The sequence below is a fragment of the Salvelinus alpinus genome, chromosome 1 (genome assembly GCF_045679555.1).
Source record: "Salvelinus alpinus chromosome 1, SLU_Salpinus.1, whole genome shotgun sequence".
NCBI classification, from domain to species: Eukaryota; Metazoa; Chordata; class Actinopteri; order Salmoniformes; family Salmonidae; genus Salvelinus; species Salvelinus alpinus.
This window is the reverse complement of record NC_092086.1, coordinates 87403142-87422029: the sequence shown is the minus strand read 5'-3', so window position 1 is coordinate 87422029 and position 18888 is coordinate 87403142. Positions and strand designations below refer to the sequence as shown.

The following is an 18888-nucleotide window of genomic DNA, read 5'->3' as shown; positions in this document are numbered from 1 at the left end:
TTTTCTTTAAATTTGAATTTTGAGATTACTAATGTTACTGTCCCCACTACAACAAAACTACTTCAATACTGTATATGTAATTTGGTAATTGAAACACTGTAGAATTCCATTCATTCCTATGGAGGACTGCTCCTACTGGGGAGTGCCAATATGACCGACCGGTGGCTTCAAAACTCAATGGCCAATACATAGCATACATAGAGGGTGTAGAGGATGGCGGAAAGAGGAGGGTGGAGAGAGAGAGGGTGAGAGGAAGGGAAAGGGACAGTTGTAACACTAGTGCATACTATACACATGGATGGCTAGGACACGTAAACAAATAAACAACCAAAAATAGCTGACGGCATCTCCACATCATTCTCATAATCCTCGTTCATTGGTTAAGATCACTCTCCAATCAGAAATCATGCTAGCCAAGCTAGAACACCTTCTGCCTCCTTTTCTAACCACTGGGCTCCACCAATAACAACTACCTCCATTATTATCATGATTATCATTCATTATCATTCAGTGTTCTTGCCAATTAGGCAAGAGCACGTACTGCCTCTCAAACTGCTAGACTCCAACAATAAGAGCACGCCTAAGGCTCAGCTCCACCAATAATAGCTAGCTATGTCCCAGCTCCTGTTCCTGTTCCATACGCAGTATGCTGGCAGCCCAGCCAGGCACTTCCACTAACCACTAAACATAGTGGCTCCCCCATGAGTCATAGCTTGGTTTTATGGAGCCACAGTTGCCACATTCTCTCTAAATGGCTTCCCTGTGGGCCTTGGAGCTAGGCACGGTGGTGTGCCCATGCCTTCTGCTTCCCCCTCCCTCAGTTAGATAGCCCCGGGTCGGTCCTGCTTTAATAACTGTGCAACACTGAGCTTCGTGCTCCCAGACCAGGCAAATACGATACCCCCGGCTTAGCGATTCAGAGCTAATTGTCAATGGTGTAAAATACTTAAGTAAAAATACTTTAAAGTACTAAAGTAGTTTTACTCCAGTACATTCCTAAAGAAAATAATGTACTTTTTACATTTTCCCTGACACGCAAAAGTGCTCGTTACATTTTGAATGCTTAGCAGGACAGGAAAATGGTCCAATTCACACACTTTTCAAAAGAACATCCCTGGTCATCCCTACAGCCTCTGATCTGGTGGAATAACTAAACACAAATTCTTTGTTTGTAAATTAGTGTGCCACTGGCTATCCATAAATAAAAAATGTAAAAAATATTGTGCTGTCTGGTTTGCGTAATATTAGGAATTTTAAATGATTTATACTTTTACTTTTGAAACTTAAGTAGATTTGATCAATTACATTTACTTTTGATACTTAAATATATTTAAAACAAAATAATTGTACACTTTTACTCAAGTAGTATTTTATTGGGTGACTTTCACTTGAGTAATTTTCTATCAAAGTATCTTTCCTGCTACTCAAGTATAACAATTGGGTACTTTCCCACTACTGCTAATTGTTGTGCCCCCCAACCCCTCCCCCACCTCCCCCCTTCAAAACTACATCTAGCGTCTATTGCAATCTAATCAGGCTCACATGCCTGTTTCACAATGAGCATACGGATAAAGAAGATCTAGAGAGCGAGAGAGAGCGAGCGCATGGCAGAGCTTCAGCTCCAGAGCATACGTTCAATTTCCCTGAGAGCCAGTCTCACGAACTTGGCTAAAACGCAGGATTGGCGGCTTCAGTTCTTCTGCCCTCTGCAGAGACTTTCAGCCCGTTACAAACCCTCACCTGTGGCCTCCTGAACTGGAGGGAAGGAGCAGCCAGACGGCACTTCACTACGTAGTGCACTCATTCCAAGGGGCTAGAATAGGACAGGCCTCTCCGTGAGAAGCACAAGGCATTAGCAAAGCTTTAACCTAACATAGGAGTAAAAGAAACACTTGAGCAGCGTTTGTTGCCTTCCAAAAGCGGAAGTCGCGTCACAGGCTCTTTCCTTTTCCTCTGAAAACCGGATGCATCCGGTCGATTTCGACCCAGCAGAGGGTGGCAATGCTTAAATCGTGTCACGGAGGTACAACTGGGGAGCAGAGTGCAAAGATGCATGTTAACGAACTTGGAAATGTCTCCACTCCAATCCTACGATCCATTTGGGTGTTGTTTGTGTTGAAACATGATATTTGCAGAGCGCACAAGGAAGGAAAAAGGAGCGAAAATGGGGTTCTGTCCGAGTTTTGAAGACAATGTTGGTGTTTCCTTTATGTTGACAGTTACCTGCATAATGTCTTCCATCCACCACTGGTCCAGTATGAGTGTGTACTTCACTGTGTAACCAGAGCACTGCTTTGTGTCAGCAGCAAGACGCTACACACCGTGGCAGCCCAGCTCCAGCCGGGTACAACCTAAGGATCGCATTAAAATCACGAAAGAAAGAACAAAACACAAACACAATAACAACCTGGCCGTGAAGCAAAGCGCTGGCTCTATTGGTCAATTATACTAGTGAGTGGAAAAGCCAGGCTCAGTGTTTCTAATACGGTATGGGGGGGGGGGGGGGTCATAGAAGCAGCCATTTCCTAATAAAGCCTTCATAGTATTAACAAGAACCATACCGTAGTCTCTACTCAAACATCACTGGGACGCAATCCAGGTCTCCCAGATAAAGTGGTCTGAAACGGCCAGAGTTGTGGAAAACCCGTATCGACTGTAAAAAGGAGGAAATGAAGCGTGACAGTGTTGCGTCGGTCGCTTTATGCATTCCCCCAAACTACTGGAACACATGTGATGGCTGCGGAACCGAGTGATCAGACACAGGAATGCACAGTTTCATGCGAGGTACAGCAATTCCCCATAGATGGTGGGGGAGCTGTCTTTGTGGTGGGTTCCGCTACATCTACTATGAAATGTTTACCACTTGCGCTGCAACAACGTTTCACAACCATTGTCAGCTGTGGGGAGCTGATCCATGCGGTGCACATAGGTTGATTTTGAGTCGGCCCAGTAAATCATTTTCAACATGGATATATCCCCCCAGTCACATATAGAATGTATAAGATGCTAGACTGATAAAAACTCATGAGCTCACCTTGAAAGAATTCAGTGACACAGACACAGTATGTTGACTGTCTTGCACAATGACGAGAGAGAGATTTCCGGATGGATTCACCGCAAGTCAACCTGAGGATTTGACTTTTTACCGACACACAGTCACATGCCATACGCTATTCCAGGGGGTGGGGTGGGGTCCCACAAATGTAACGTTTGGTAAAGACTGGGACTCTATATATTGCTGTTTGAGCCTATATGCTGTGCACTTGCCAGGTTTTTAAAGGGGCAGTTCAGTCAAAAACATGATTTCCTGTTTCCACACTATGAGGTCGAAATAACACTGATATGGCAAAAATTATGATAATGTTATTTTAGTGTTAGAGCTTTTGGAGTGAAAAAAACACCTTGAATTTCTGCCTGATCAGGTGGGATGGAGTTTTTGGCCCACAGTATGACATCATTATCTGATTATTCTGACCAATGACCAATCATGTTTTATTTGCATATGTATCCTACTACTTTGAAGCGGGTTAGGCTCTAGAGTCTAGACAATCTTATCCGCCAAAATTTAAATATACACTTTATATACAAAAGTATGTTGACCCCCCCCCCCCTTCAAATTAGTGGATTCGGCTATTTCAGCCACACATTGCTGACAGGTGTATAAAATCGAGCACACGTCCATGCAATCTCCATAGACAAACACTGGCATTAGAATGGTCTTACTGAAGAGCTCAGTTACTTTCAACGTGGCACTGTCATAGGATGCCACATTTCCAACAAGTCAGTTTGTAAAATTTCTGCCCTGCTAGAGCTGCCCCAGTCAACTGTAAGTGCTGTTATTGTGAAGTGGAAACGTCTAGGAGCAACAACGGCTCAGCAGTGAAGTGGTAGGCCACACAAGCTCACAGAACGGGACCGCCGAGTGCTAAAGCAGATAAAAAATTGCCTGTCCTCATTTGCAACACTCACTACCGAGTTCCAAACGGCCTCTGGAAGCAACGTCAGCACAATAACTGTTCGTTGGGAGCTTCATGAAATGGGTTTCCATGACCGAGCAAAAGCCTAAGATCACCATGAGCAATGCCATGCGTCGCCTGGAGTGGTGTAAATCTCGCCGCCATTGTACTATGGACCAGTGGAAACGCCTTCTCTGGAGTGATGAATCACGCTTCACCATCTGACAATCCGACAAACAAATCTGGGTTTGGCGGATGCCAGGAGAACGCTACATGCCCCAATGCATAGTGCCAACTGTAAAGTTTGGTGGAGGAGGAATAATGGTCTGGGGCTGTTTTTCATGGTTCGGGCTAGGCCCCTTAGTTCCAGTGAAAGAAAATCTTAATGCTACAGCATACAATTACATTCTAGACGATTCTGTGCTTCCAACATTGTGGCAACAATTTGGGAAAGGCCCTTTCCTATTTCAGCATGACAATGCCCCCGTGCGCAAATCGAGGTCTATACAGAAATGGTTTGCTGAGATCGGTGTGGAAAAACTTGACTGGCCTGCACAGAGCCCTGACCTCAACCCAATCTAACACTTTTGGGATGAATTGGAACGCCGACGGAGAGCCTGGGCTAATCGCCCAACATCAGTGCCCGACCTCACTATTGCTTGTGGCTGAATGGAAGCAAGTCCCTGTAGCAATGTTCCAACATCTACTGGAAAGCCTTCCCAGAAGAGTGGATGCTGTTATAGCAGCAAAGGGGGGGACCAACTCCATATTAATGCCCATGATCTATGAGCAGGTGTCCACATATTTTGGTCATGTAGTGTATGTAAATATATCTAAATTTGTATCTACACACCCACGTGATCAGACTGAGAATTTCAATGGCAAAAGGAGGCTCATAATAACTTTGGGGGTGCTTATATTAGTCCAGTTACACACAAATGTGTAATGGAAATGTGTTTCTTGCATATCCCAACTGCTCCTGAGATACCCGCGGGGAGTGGGGTCACGGCCAGGGTCCAGAGACAAATGTTTCACCTTACTGGTTCGAATACTTGAGCCGACAACTTTTTGGTTACTGGCGCAATGCTCTACCAGCCGCCCAGGGAAAGAAGTTATTTTCATGAAATAAACACACACAGTGATTTATTAGACATACGGTGATGACAAAAAACAAAACAAAACAATTTAAAGGCCGCATGGGGGATTTAAGAGGTTGATCCACGTCATAAAAAGAACATGTCTGAGATGAGAATTATCAGGCTCTCGACCCACACAGACACTCATATCCCTTTCTACCTGACAGTTACTACAGTACAGTAAAGTCAATCAAATGACACCATCCTCAACACTTCTTCCAGGATAGTATTTCACCTCTAAACCTGGCAGAGCGGACAGGCAGAAGTGAGGGAATGAAAATCAGATCTGATGTTAGAGCAACTCACACCACAGTAAAAAGGTCACTGGACTATAATTCTAAGAACCCCATGGAAATGTTACTTATCTGAACCCCTCATAGATCATTAAAATCCTAACAATACATGAAACAAACTGGGAGAAAAAGCTCTCAATTTCAGTTCAGTTGCATAAAGAACAGAATACGATCATTTTGAAACACGTAACATTATTTTCTGGGTCTCCATACATACTGTACAGAACAAATAATGGTCCTGCTCTATCATAACATGCACCCTTGACCTCCTTGGGTTTTCAGTCCAAGCTTATTTTAAATTTGCAGTGTGTAGTTCCCCCCCCCTCCATCTCTCTCATTGTTGGACCAAGGCGGATAGAGGATGGCAGGAGTTTGGATAGCAGCTAGCTAACAGGTTGCGGCAGCGGCAGTGCGTCAAAGTCCAAACCTCCCAAAGTGCAGTCATTTGAACCCAGCCACCTGTTGCAGTTAATTGCCCTGCTTAATACACTGGAGATCCCATTCCACATTCTCACAATGGAATGCAAATTGTTATATTTGGTGCTCAATGATTAAGGGAGGGAGGGGGGCATGTATGTGTGTGTATATGTGTGTGTGTGTGTGTGTGTGTGTGTGTGTGTGTGTGTGTGTGTGTGTGTGTGTGTGTGTGTGTGTGTGTGTCCTTCTCCCTCACAGTATCCTGAGCCATTACATACAGAGGGTCAGTATGTACACTGGGGCCTCACTCTAGTCCAGTCTGTTTGCATGCATCCTAGTTTCTCCATATTTATTGTGAGTTTGTAGGTCTTTCAAAACGACAGGATCAGTGGAACACAGTAACAAGGCTCCAGTCCAAATGGACATGACTTGATCGATCCAAAACATGTATAAAAACCAACAGACCACTGCAAACACTATGTCTGTTCCCCACACAGAAACCTTTCAGTGACCTAACACCATCAGACCATCTGACCTTCTGAGTTGGCCCGACACATGCTGGTGCTTTGTAGCTCAGTTGGTAGAGCATGGCACTTAACACCAGGGTAGTGGCACGTAACACCAGGGTAGTGGGTTCGATTCCCGTGACCACACATATGTAAAATGTATACACGCATAACTAAGTCGCTTTGGATAAAAATGTCTGCTAAATGGCATATATTAAATATATTATATGTGTACATGTGTCAGACAGTGGTCCACGGTCTTACCTGGGCAATGTTCTTGTTGATCAGGTAGACTCCGTACTCAAACTGAAAACGCTCTCCTCGAGGGTAAAGTGGGAATCTGTGTGAGAAGAAAAGGAAGAGCAGTGATAATGAGTGTACAGTACTGGAGTAGGTGGTACACATGGATTAGTCTGTGGGTAACAGCAGAGAGAAACCTAATCCTGATAGATTGAGGAGTTGAGAGCGCAGAGGCCCTCCCTACTCTCTAACATCAAAACAATTCCTGGGCTCTTCAGAGAGACATGGGACTCTACTACAGTAATAACAATACCACAGTTAGGGTTGCAAAAGGAGGGTATATTACTAGATACTTTGAAAGTTTACCAGTAAACTACTAGAATTGTTGTAACTTTCAAGGATTTAATTTAATTGATCACAAGACATCTACAGGCCCTTTTGGGTACTTCCGATTATCACAGGTGTCTTTTTGTATCTCTGGCCGTCTGTGTGTCCTTATCATATAGAAAATATTCAATGGTTGACCCTGTAAAACACATTTCTGCACCTATGTAACAATAAAACATTTTTATTTAATTTTTTACTATGTCAATATGTCTTTGTTGTAAATGTTTTGGCACCAAACTGGTGGTGGTTTTGAAAAAAGTCAATCGTTGGAAGAGAAAATAATGCCATTGTTGATAATGCCATTGTTGATAAGATTATTTTTTCATTAATTATGCAATTTTCTCTTGAACCATATGATCTATCCAATAGAAAGTCATGGACAATATGGGCACATATATAAAAAAAATTATACTATATATGAATACATTTTCTTTATTTTTTAAAGTAATTCAAGTATAATTTACCAAAGTTACCATAGATTGCCATAGATTACCTGTATTCCGGTAACTTTGGTAAATTACCGGTAGCTTTGCAACCCTAACTACAGTAAATAAAGTAATAACCAGACTTGTATATGAGGGTAATAACAAAATAGGAGTGCAATTTAACACATACCTCAATTGTATAACATATCTACATTGCCGATTGAAAATAGCAAGAATAAACCATGTGGTGCTTGAAATTGGTTTTTCATTCCTTGTTGGTTTAACGTTGAGAGATTCACCAACAAGACTGAGTGCTGTGAAATAAATTGCTTCCCTGTTGTCACAGTCCAGGAATTACTGTAGTGTAGTCTGTAGATGTTGGGGTTTGGTGGATAAAACATCTTAGCAGAAGCTGAGAGGGGAAACACTGAACTGAAATATCAGCCAAGCTCCAAACTGTACAGGCTGCATACTGTAGGCCTATCAAACAGCCTGTACACCTCCTTTTACATTTCAGGGATCAAAGACAGACAGACAGATGGAGGCTCGGTGGAAAAACCCCATTCAGCATTCAGGTGCCAGTCAGATGTCTAGCTAGTAGGGCAGGGCAGGCAGACACACAGTGCTGAAAACCCCTGGATGAAAGTGTTAATTCATGTGGAGATGGAGAGACTGCCCCAGGCCGAGCCTGCTGTCACCCCCTAGTGACAACGACGCTCTCCTCTCATCCCATTATGGCTCAAGTCAGCCTTATCCTATGATAGTCCCTGTCAGTATGTGCTCATGTCTGCTCCCCAACTGAGAGGATGTACTGAAGAGATGAGCCCAGGGCACGGTCTTACTCTGCTCACACACACACACACACACACACGCACACACGCACACACGCGCACACACACGCACACACAGGCACAGGCACAGAGCCCTGCTTGAGTTAAGCATGTACGACTACTCCTCCACTGTCAGGCTCAGCGGTCAGTCAGGTCAGGAGGTGCGAGTGAACATCTGGCCCTCCTCCCCCTCCCCTCCCCTCCTCCCTACCCCCTTCCTGTCAGTGGACATGGCTGAGCCCCTGAAGCCAGGACAGGTTCTACTGGTAATCCTGTGTTAGAAGAGACATGCCCTCTTCCCGCTAACTGACCCCCAGGTGCCAGGGGCCCAGAGCCGAGGAGCGAGGGGCCCAGGGCAAGAGTCGGGAAGGCCCTCTTGTCACACCACTGGTACTGTACATCACTGTTACAAGGCAAGGTGCATGAGGCAATGACTGTAGCCCCAACTGATACAGCCTAGCTACTGCAGCTCTGTTATCTATAATGCCTGATGTCCACCAGATGCATATGTGTTTGTTTTGCCGGATGTCTAGCCCGCATTTTCCATACTTGATGCACATGTGCTTCGCTGTTCAACTAGCTAAAAGCTAGCAAGCTGTAGTCTGCGTGTGTTCTTCTGTTTGTACCACGGCACGGTAAAGCAATGCACGAGTTGAAAATATTAAACGCATGCTGTACCCAGAACACACAGCAGCCTAGTGCGGCATCTCCAACGTAGCGTTGCGGACAGCACCATTAACAACGTTCCCGCCGGAACGCAAAGAGTTTGATGCATCTGGTGGACATGAGGTATAACGCTTTAACGCTTTAGTACAGACTGTAGTGCAGTTCTCCTCCTCGGCCCAATCCATACACACAATTAATTCAGTTTCTTGTGAGGTGCATTACATAGAAACTCTTTACCAAATAAAGTAGACAAATAACACTGTTGGTTTCACAGACTGAGGGAAACACTATAGGCCACACAGCCTGAGACACTTGTTTCACTCCTACATACCCTGCCTAGTCAAACCCCAGAGGAAGCAGCATGCCAGAGGTCATATCTCATGACCAGGAAATAACTAACAGAGGGAGAAATAACACATCAAACACACACAGTCTCATAGCAGACATTCCAACAATCACTTTCTCCCGACAACATATGATTAGTTTGCTGGTGAAGGGGAAATCAGAGAGAGAGGCTGACACGCGCACATAAGCACACATATAGAAAAGCAAAGGAACATGTGAAGATACATAGACGTGCACACGCCCTCACCCGCATGGTTTGCCGTCACGGTGAGGTGATTAATGAGTGCTGTCCAGTGCGTCTGAAATCACACTGAAGGGACTCCGGTTCACCAAACACCAGGAATTCCTCCCGGGAACGTCCAGTAAAGTTAAATATATTATTACACACCAGCAGGAGGGAGGGGAAAAGGAAGTCAGGGGTCCCAAAGAGATGGGGGGGGAGGAGAAAGGGGACAGGAGAGGGATAGAGAGCTGACAGGAGAGGGATAGAGAGAGAGGGAGGATGGGAGTGAGAGAAGAGAGAATAGAGTGAGGGTGCAACATGTGAGAGTGAGAGACACGAAGAGAGAGCAGTTATAGAAGAGACAGAAAAGAAGAGAGAGACAGGTGAGAGGGACTGACAGAGAGAGGGAAGGAGAGAGAAAAGAGGGGGAGTTGGAGTGGAAAGCAGTCATTTTTACCAATGGGCTGGCCGGCCGGTCTTCTCTTGGCGTCTGTGCTGAAATGATCTGTTGCACAAGCGGGTTGAACTAGATTACAATCGTCCTTGGAACAGCTCTCAGGCCCACAGGAGCCCTCCATCCATCCACAGACCAGAGCCAGAACACAGACATACATACATACATACATACATACATACATACATACATACATACATACATACATACATACATACACACATACACACATACACACATACACACATACACACATACACTCGTTGCTCTCCTTTCTGGTTTCAATTATAATATCTTTCTCGTCAGACAAACACACAAAGACATACATGCACACACACACACCACAGCCTTCCGCCCCTCACCTTCATTAAAATAGATGTACTTCTATTACTACCATGTCCCGACCCTCTCCCACACCCCATCTCTGGCAGCTCTTTACACTCAATTGGCAAACTAAATACGACACTGACAGGCACCATGATCAACACTGTCATCCACACGGACATCTACTTAATGTGATCAAAAACTCTCATTCCCTCCCTAGCTCATACGCCAATCTGTGTGGAGGACCTGTAGTGTCTAAGCTGAGCTGTCTGCGAGTCGTGCGGACGGCCGGGTAGAGATATGTAATTAATAAGGAGCGGTGTGGGGAACACTCGGTACGTCTTAAAAGCAGCTTCTAACAGAAATCCCCTTCACTTTAAAGAGTTAGAGTATTTACACAGCCCTCGGTTTCATCAGCCCACCAGGCCTTTACCTCACAGACAACCCTAAAATACGATAGCAGGACGGGACCCTCGTAAAAAGGAGAAAATAAATAAATACTCTGAAGTGCAGAGGAAGCCAATAACATATATGGAATCATGTAGTTACCAAAAAAGTGTTCAACAAATCAAAATATATCTTATATTTGAGATTCTTAAAAGTAGCCACCCTTTACCTTGATGACAGCTTTGCACACGCTTGGCAGTCTCTCAACCAGCTTCACCTGGAATGCTTTTCCAACAGTCTTGAAGGAGTTCCCACATATGCTGAGCACTTGTTGGCTGCTCTTCCTTCACTCTGCGGTCCAACTCATCCCTAACCATCTCAATTGGGTTGAGGTTGGGTGATTGTGGAGGCCAGGTCATCTAATGCAGCACTCCATCACTCTCCCTCTTGGTCAAATAGCCCTTACACAGCCTGGAGGTGTGTTGGGTCACCGTCCTGTTGAAAAACAAATGAGAGTCCCACTAAGCGCAAACCAGATGGGATGGCGTTTCGCTGCAGAATGCTGTGGTAGCCATGCTGGTTGAGTGTGACTTGAATTCTAAATAAAATCTGACAGTGTCACCAGCAAAGCACCACCTCCTCCATGCTTCACGGTGGGAACCACACATGCAGAGATAATCCGTTCACCTACTCTGCGTCTCACAAAGACACAGGCGATGGAACCAAAAATCTCAAAGGACAAATTTCCACTGGTCTAATGTCCATTGCTCTTGTTTCTTGGCACAAGCAAGTCTCTTCTTCTTATTGGTGTTCTTTAGCAGTGGTTTCTTTGCAGCAATTCAACCATGAAGGCCTGATTGACGCAGTCTCCTCTGAACAGTTGATGTTGAGATGTGTCTGTTACTTAAACTCTGAAGCATTTATTTGGGCTGCAATTGGGCTTGTAACTCTAATGAACTCATCCTCTGCAGCAGAGGTAACTCTTTTCCTTTCCTGTCACGGTCCTCATGAGAGCCAGTTTCATCATAGCGTTTGATGGTTTTTGCAACTGCACTTGAAGAAACCTGCCAAATTCTTAATTTTCCGGATTGACTGACCGTTTCTTAAAGGATCTGTCCATTCCCCCCCCCCTAATTTTCACCTAAAATGACATACCCAAATCGAACTGCCTGTAGCTCAGGACATGAAGCAAGGATATGCATATTCTTGGTACCATTTGAAAGTAAACACTTTGAAGTACTCGAGGCGGCGAACAAGCGATTCGGTGGAATTCTCTCTGAGCCTCTTTACTGTGTCGTCCACCATGCTCAATGCTAGGTACAAGGACCGCTACATCGATGCAGACAAGAAACAGCGTTTATGTGAAATGCTACATACACAGCTGGACAAGAGAGAAACAGACTGTTACTGTGCACCAAGGAAGAGAGGCCACAGACAGAAAGAGCTGAAACTTCACTGCTTGACATGTATGATGAAATCCTGGTTGAGACTGAACAAATGAACAACGAAACAGCACAGCAAGTAAGTGAAATAAATAGGTTTTGATGATGTTTTACAGGTAATGGGGACATACAGTTGAGGTCGGAAGTTTACATACACTTAGGTTGGAGTCATTAAAACTTGTTTTTCAACCACTCCACAAATTACTTGTTAACAAACTATAGTTTTGGCAAGTCGGTTAGGACATCTACTTTGTGCATGACACAAGTCATTTTTCCAACAATTATTTTATAGACAGATTATTTCACTTATAATTCACAGTATCACAATTCCAGTGGGTCAGAAGTTCACATACACTAAGTTGACTGTGCCTTTAAACAGCTTGGAAAATTCCAGAAAATGATGTCATGGCTTTAGAAGCTTCTAATAGGCTAATTGACATAATTTGAGTCAATTGTAGGTGTACCTGTGGATGTATTTCAAGGCCTACCTTCAAACTCAGTGCCTCTTTGCTTGACATCATGGGGAAATCAAAAGAAATCAGCCAAGACCCCAGAAAAAAGATTGTAGACCTCCACAAGTCTGGTTCATCTTTGGGAGCAATTTCCAAATGCCTGAAGGTACCACGTACAAACAATAGTACGCAAGTATAAACACCGTGGGACCAGGGAGACGTCATACCACTGAGGAAGGAGACAAATTCTGTCTCCTTGAGATGAACGTACTTTGGTGCGAAAAGTGCAAATCAATCCCAGAACAACAGCAATTGACCTTGTGAAGATGCTGGAGGAAACAGGTACAAAATTATCTATATCCACAGTAAAACGAGTCCTATATCGACATAACCTGAAAGGCCACACAGCAAGGAAGAAGCCACTGCTCCAAAACCGCCAGAAAAAAAACAGACTATGGTTTGCAACTGCACATGGGGACAAAGATCGTACTTTTTGGAGAAATGTCCTCTGGTCTGATGAAACAAAAATAGAACTGTTTGGTCAAAATGACCATCGTCATGTTTGGAGGAAAAAGGGGGAGGCTTGCAAGCCGAAGAACACCATCCCAACCGTGAAGCACGGGGTGGCAGCATCATGTTGTGGGGGTGCTTTGCTGCAGGAGGGTCAGGTGCACTTCACAAAATAGATGGCATCGTGAGGAAGGGAAATTATTTGGATATATTGAAGCAACATCTCAAGACATCAGTGAGGAAGTTAAAGCTTGGTCATAAATGGGTCTTCCAAATAGACAATGACCCCAAACATACTTCCAGAGTTGTGGCAAAATGGCTTTAGGACAACAAAGTCAAGGTATTGGAGTGGCCATCACAAAGCCCTGACCTCAATCCTATAGAACATGTGTGGGCAGAACTGAAAAAGCATGCGCGAGCAAGGAGGCCTACAAACCTGACTCAGTTACACCAGCTCTGTCAGGAGGAATGGGCCAAAATTCGCCCAACGTATTGTGGGAAGCTTGTGGAAGGCTACCTGAAACGTTTGACCCAAGTTAAACAATTTAAAGGCAATGCTACCAAATACTAATTGAGTGTATGTAAACTTCTGACCCACTGGGAATGTGATGAAAGCTGAAATAAATAATTCTCTCTACTATTATTCTGACATTTCACATTCTTAAAATAAAGTGGTGATCCTAACTGACCTAAGAAAGGGAATTTTTACTAGGATTAAATGTCAGGAATTGTGAAAAACTGAGTTTAAATGTATTTGGCTAAGGTGTATGTAAACTTCTGACTTCAACTGTATGTAAATGCCAACAAAATAACTTTTTGGTCAGTGTGGTGTGGTTTGTGTGTGTGTAACCTTTATTTAACTCGGCAAGTCAGTTAAGAACAAATTCTTATTTACAATGACGGCCAAACTCGGACGATGCTGAGCCAATTGTGCGCCGCCCTATGGGACTCCCAATCACAGCCGGATGTGATACAGACTGGATTCGAACCAGGGACTGTAGTGATGCCTCTTGCACTGAGATGCAATGCCTCTTGCACTGAGATGCAGTGCCTTAGACCGCAGCGTCCGTGTGTGTGTGTTAACTATTTAACTTTACTAGACTGCATAAAAGGCAGCTAAAATGTTAAATATCGGTTATCGGTATCGGCCAACAATGTCATATCGGTGCATCCTTACTTTTTTGGTTACTAAATGAGTCCATATCTGTTATTTAATAGTTTTGATGTCTTCACTATTATTTTACAATGTAGAAAAACCCTTGAATGAGTAGGTGTGTCCAAACTTTTGACGGGTAATGTATATAATTACAAAATAAATATATTGGGGATTGGAAATGATGCAGACAATTACATTGATGGAACCCACAATCTTTCTGCAATATTAAAACTGATCTACCCTTAAAAAAATATATCAAATGTTTAAAAAAAATCACAGTTGGGTAGGTTACTTACTAATTGTATTACCTGTCATACATTTAGTAAGTATGTTACCTGTCCAAAATTGTAATCAGTAACGTAACTTTTGTATTACCCAAACTCACTAGCATAATCTGACTACTTTCAGTAACTTTTTGACTACTTTCCCCTTAACACTAGAAAAGCCAGGCCTCTTTGGACCTCCCTTCAGGCCAATGAGGAGTCATCTTGACTCAACATTCTAACATCTAATAAATAGATTTAAATGTATGCTATCTGAATACACCAAATGTGCAAATCAACAGTTCTGGTTCACATAGTGGAGTTGGGAGTTAGCCACTCGTAACCATTACTTACACTTAGCTATGCGCAGCCGGCTCGAAGAAAATAAAAAACGGGGGGGGAAAATCCCCAGAAGTTCCCTAGAACGTCTTTAATGTGTGATTTCAAACGCACCAGGACCATAAATGATGTGAGGCCTGCTTTTTAAAAAACACCTGCTGCCTCGCAACTGTCACGGCTAATGGCACCGGTTACTATATAAATCACAGCGAGCTGTAATTTCCAATATCTGAGAAATGATTACATTGAGCATATGTCAGTGAATGCTATTTTAATGACTGCGCACTGCTCCACTTACATCTCGGGTAACGAACCATCTTGGAGCGAACGCACTGCTGTAAAAATGTCTCCCTCGACTCAGTACTGGTACCCCGTGTATGTAGCCAAGTTATCTTACTCATTGGGCATTTATTATTACTTTGTATTATTTCTCTGTTTTCTCTCTCTGCATTGTTGGGAAGGTCCCGTAAGTAAGCATTTCACTGTTAGTCTACACCTGTTGTTAACGAAGCATATGATAAATAAAATAAGATTTGACTCTCTCCCTCCCTCCCCATTTCCCCCCTGTCCCTCCTTCTCCCCCTCCATTTCCCCCCCTCTCCCACCATCTCCCCACCCCTCTCCCTCCCTCTACCCACCCCTCTCCCTCTTTCTCCCCACCCCTCTCCCTCCCCAACCCTACCCCTCTCCCTCCCCAACCCTCTCCCTCTTTCTCCCCACCCATCTCCCTCTTTCTCCCCACCCCTCTCCCTGCCTCCCCACCCCTCTCCCTCTTTCTCCCCACCCCTCTCCCTCCCTCTCCCCACCCCTCTCCCTCTTTCTCCCCACCCCTCTCCCTGTCTCCCCACCCCTCTCTCTTTCTCCCCACCCATCTCCCTCTTTCTCCCCACCCCTCTCCCTCTTTCTCCCCACCCCTCTCCCTGCCTCCCCACCCCTCTCTCTTTCTCCCCACCCATCTCCCTCTTTCTCCCCACCCCTCTCCCTCTTTCTCCCCACCCCTCTCCCTGCCTCCCCACCCCTCTCCCTGCCTCCCCACCCCTCTCCCTCTTTCTCTCCACCCCTCTCCCTCTTTCTCCCCACCCCTCTCCCTGCCTCCCCACCCCTCTCCCTGCCTCCCCACCCCTCTCCCTCTTTCTCCCCACCCCTCTCCCTCCCTCCTGCCCCATCCCTCCCTCCCTCTTTCTTCCCACCCCTCTCCCACCATCTCCCCACCCCTCTCCCTCCCTCTACCCACCCCTCTCCCTCTTTCTCCCCACCCCTCTCCCTCCCCACCCCTCTCCCTGTTTCTCCCCACCCCTCTCCCTCTTTCTCCCCACCCCTCTCCCTCTTTCTCCCCACCCCTCTCCCTCCCCAACCCTACCCCTCTCCCTCCCCAACCCTCTCCCTCTTTCTCCCCACCCATCTCCCTCTTTCTCCCCACCCCTCTCCCTGCCTCCCCACCCCTCTCCCTCTTTCTCTCCACCCCTCTCCCTCTTTCTCCCCACCCCTCTCCCTCTTTCTCCCCACCCCTCTCCCTGCCTCCCCACCCCTCTCCCTGCCTCCCCAACCCTCTCCCTCTTTCTCCCCACCCATCTCCCTCTTTCTCCCCACCCCTCTCCCTCTTTCTCCCCACCCCTCTCCCTGCCTCCCCACCCCTCTCCCTCTTTCTCTCCACCCCTCTCCCTCTTTCTCCCCACCCCTCTCCCTCTTTCTCCCCACCCCTCTCCCTGCCTCCCCACCCCTCTCCCTGCCTCCCCACCCCTCTCCCTCTTTCTCCCCACCCCTCTCCCTCCCTCCTGCCCCATCCCTCCCTCCCTCTTTCTTCCCACCCCTCTCCCACCATCTCCCCACCCCTCTCCCTCCCTCTACCCACCCCTCTCCCTCTTTCTCCCCACCCCTCTCCCTCCCCACCCCTCTCCCTGTTTCTCCCCACCCCTCTCCCTCTTTCTCCCCACCCCTCTCCCTCTTTCTCCCCACCCCTCTCCCTCCCTCCTGCCCCATCCCTCCCTCCCTCTTTCTTCCCACCCCTCTCCCACCATCTCCCCACCCCTCTCCCTCTTTCTCCCCACCCCACCCCTCTCCCTCCCCAACCCTCTCCCTCTTTCTCCCCACCCATCTTCCTCTTTCTCCCCACCCCTCTCCCTCTTTCTCCCCACCCATCTCCCTCTTTCTCCCCACCCCTCTCCCTCTTTCTCCCCACCCCTCTCCCTCTTTCTCCCCACCCCCCTCCCTCTTTCTCCCCACCCCTCTCCCTCTTTCTCCCCACCCCTCTCCCTCCCTCCTGCCCCATCCCTCCCTCCCTCTTTCTTCCCACCCCTCTCCCACCATCTCCCCACCCCTCTCCCTCCCTCTACCCACCCCTCTCCCTCTTTCTCCCCACCCCTCTCCCTCCCCAACCCTCTCCCTCTTTCTCCCCACCCATCTCCCTCTTTCTCCCCACCCCTCTCCCTCTTTCTCCCCACCCCTCTCCCTGCCTCCCCACCCCTCTCCCTCTTTCTCCCCACCCCTCTCCCTCTTTCTCCCCACCCCTCTCCCTCCCCAACCCTCTCCCTCTTTCTCCCCACCCATCTCCCTCTTTCTCCCCACCCCTCTCCCTCTTTCTCCCCACCCCTCTCCCTCTTCCTCCCCACCCCTCTCCCTCCCCAACCCTCTCCCTCTTTCTCCCCACCCATCTCCCTCTTTCTCCCCACCCCTCTCCCTCTTTCTCCCCACCCCTCTCCCTGCCTCCCCACCCCTCTCCCTCTTTCTCCACACCCCTCTCCCTCTTTCTCCCCACCCCTCTCCCTCCCCAACCCTCTCCCTCTTTCTCCCCACCCATCTCCCTCTTTCTCCCCACCCCTCTCCCTCTTTCTCCCCACCCCTCTCCCTCTTTCTCCACACCCCTCTCCCTCTTTCTCCACACCCCTCTCCCTCTTTCTCCCCACCCCTCTCCCTCCCCAACCCTCTCCCTCTTTCTCCCCACCCCTCTCCCTCTTTCTCCCCACCCCTCTCCCTCCCCACCCCTCTCCCTCTTTCTCCCCACCCCTCTCCCTCTTTCTCCCCACCCCTCTCCCTCCCCACCCCTCTCCCTGTTTCTCCCCACCCCTCTCCCTCTTTCTCCCCACCCCTCTCCCTCTTTCTCCCCACCCCTCTCCCTCCCTCCTGCCCCATCCCTCCCTCCCTCTTTCTTCCCACCCCTCTCCCACCATCTCCCCACCCCTCTCCCTCCCTCTACCCACCCCTCTCCCTCTTTCTCCCCACCCCACCCCTCTCCCTCCCCAACCCTCTCCCTCTTTCTCCCCACCCATCTCCCTCTTTCTCCCCACCCCTCTCCCTCTTTCTCCCCACCCCTCTCCCTCTTTCTCCCCACCCCTCTCCCTCTTTCTCCCCACCCCCCTCCCTCTTTCTCCCCACCCCTCTCCCTCTTTCTCCCCACCCCTCTCCCTCCCTCCTGCCCCATCCCTCCCTCCCTCTTTCTTCCCACCCCTCTCCCACCATCTCCCCACCCCTCTCCCTCCCTCTACCCACCCCTCTCCCTCTTTCTCCCCACCCATCTCCCTCTTTCTCCCCACCCCTCTCCCTCTTTCTCCCCACCCCTCTCCCTCTTTCTCCCCACCCCTCTCCCTCTTTCTCCCCACCCCTCTCCCTCGCCTCCCCACCCCTCTCCCTCTTTCTCCCCACCCCTCTCCCTCTTTCTCCCCACCCCTCTCCCTCTTTCTCCCCCACCCCACCCCTCTCCCTCCCCAACCCTCTCCCTCTTTCTCCCCACCCATCTCCCTCTTTCTCCCCACCCCTCTCCCTCTTTCTCCCCACCCCTCTCCCTCTTTCTCCCCACCCCTCTCCCTCTTTCTCCCCACCCCCCTCCCTCTTTCTCCCCACCCCTCTCCCTCTTTCTCCCCACCCCTCTCCCTCCCTCCTGCCCCATCCCTCCCTCCCTCTTTCTTCCCACCCCTCTCCCACCATCTCCCCACCCCTCTCCCTCCCTCTACCCACCCCTCTCCCTCTTTCTCCCCACCCATCTCCCTCTTTCTCCCCACCCCTCTCCCTGCCTCCCCACCCCTCTCCCTCTTTCTCCCCACCCCTCTCCCTCTTTCTCCCCACCCCTCTCCCTCCCCAACCCTCTCCCTCTTTCTCCCCACCCATCTCCCTCTTTCTCCCCACCCCTCTCCCTCTTTCTCC

General features: G+C 47.8%; 1 protein-coding gene across 2 annotated transcripts in view; it reads right to left on the bottom strand.

The window, feature by feature from the left end:
* The window catches only part of LOC139532642 (UV radiation resistance-associated gene protein-like), a 146054-nt gene that overhangs the window by 55693 nt on the left and 71473 nt on the right, over positions 1–18888 (bottom strand). For both annotated transcript variants that reach the window (XM_071330525.1, XM_071330535.1), the window contains exon 13: positions 6573–6648. In XM_071330525.1, coding sequence (XP_071186626.1) covers positions 6573–6648 — 76 coding nt within the window. The remainder of the gene's footprint in view (positions 1–6572; positions 6649–18888) is intronic.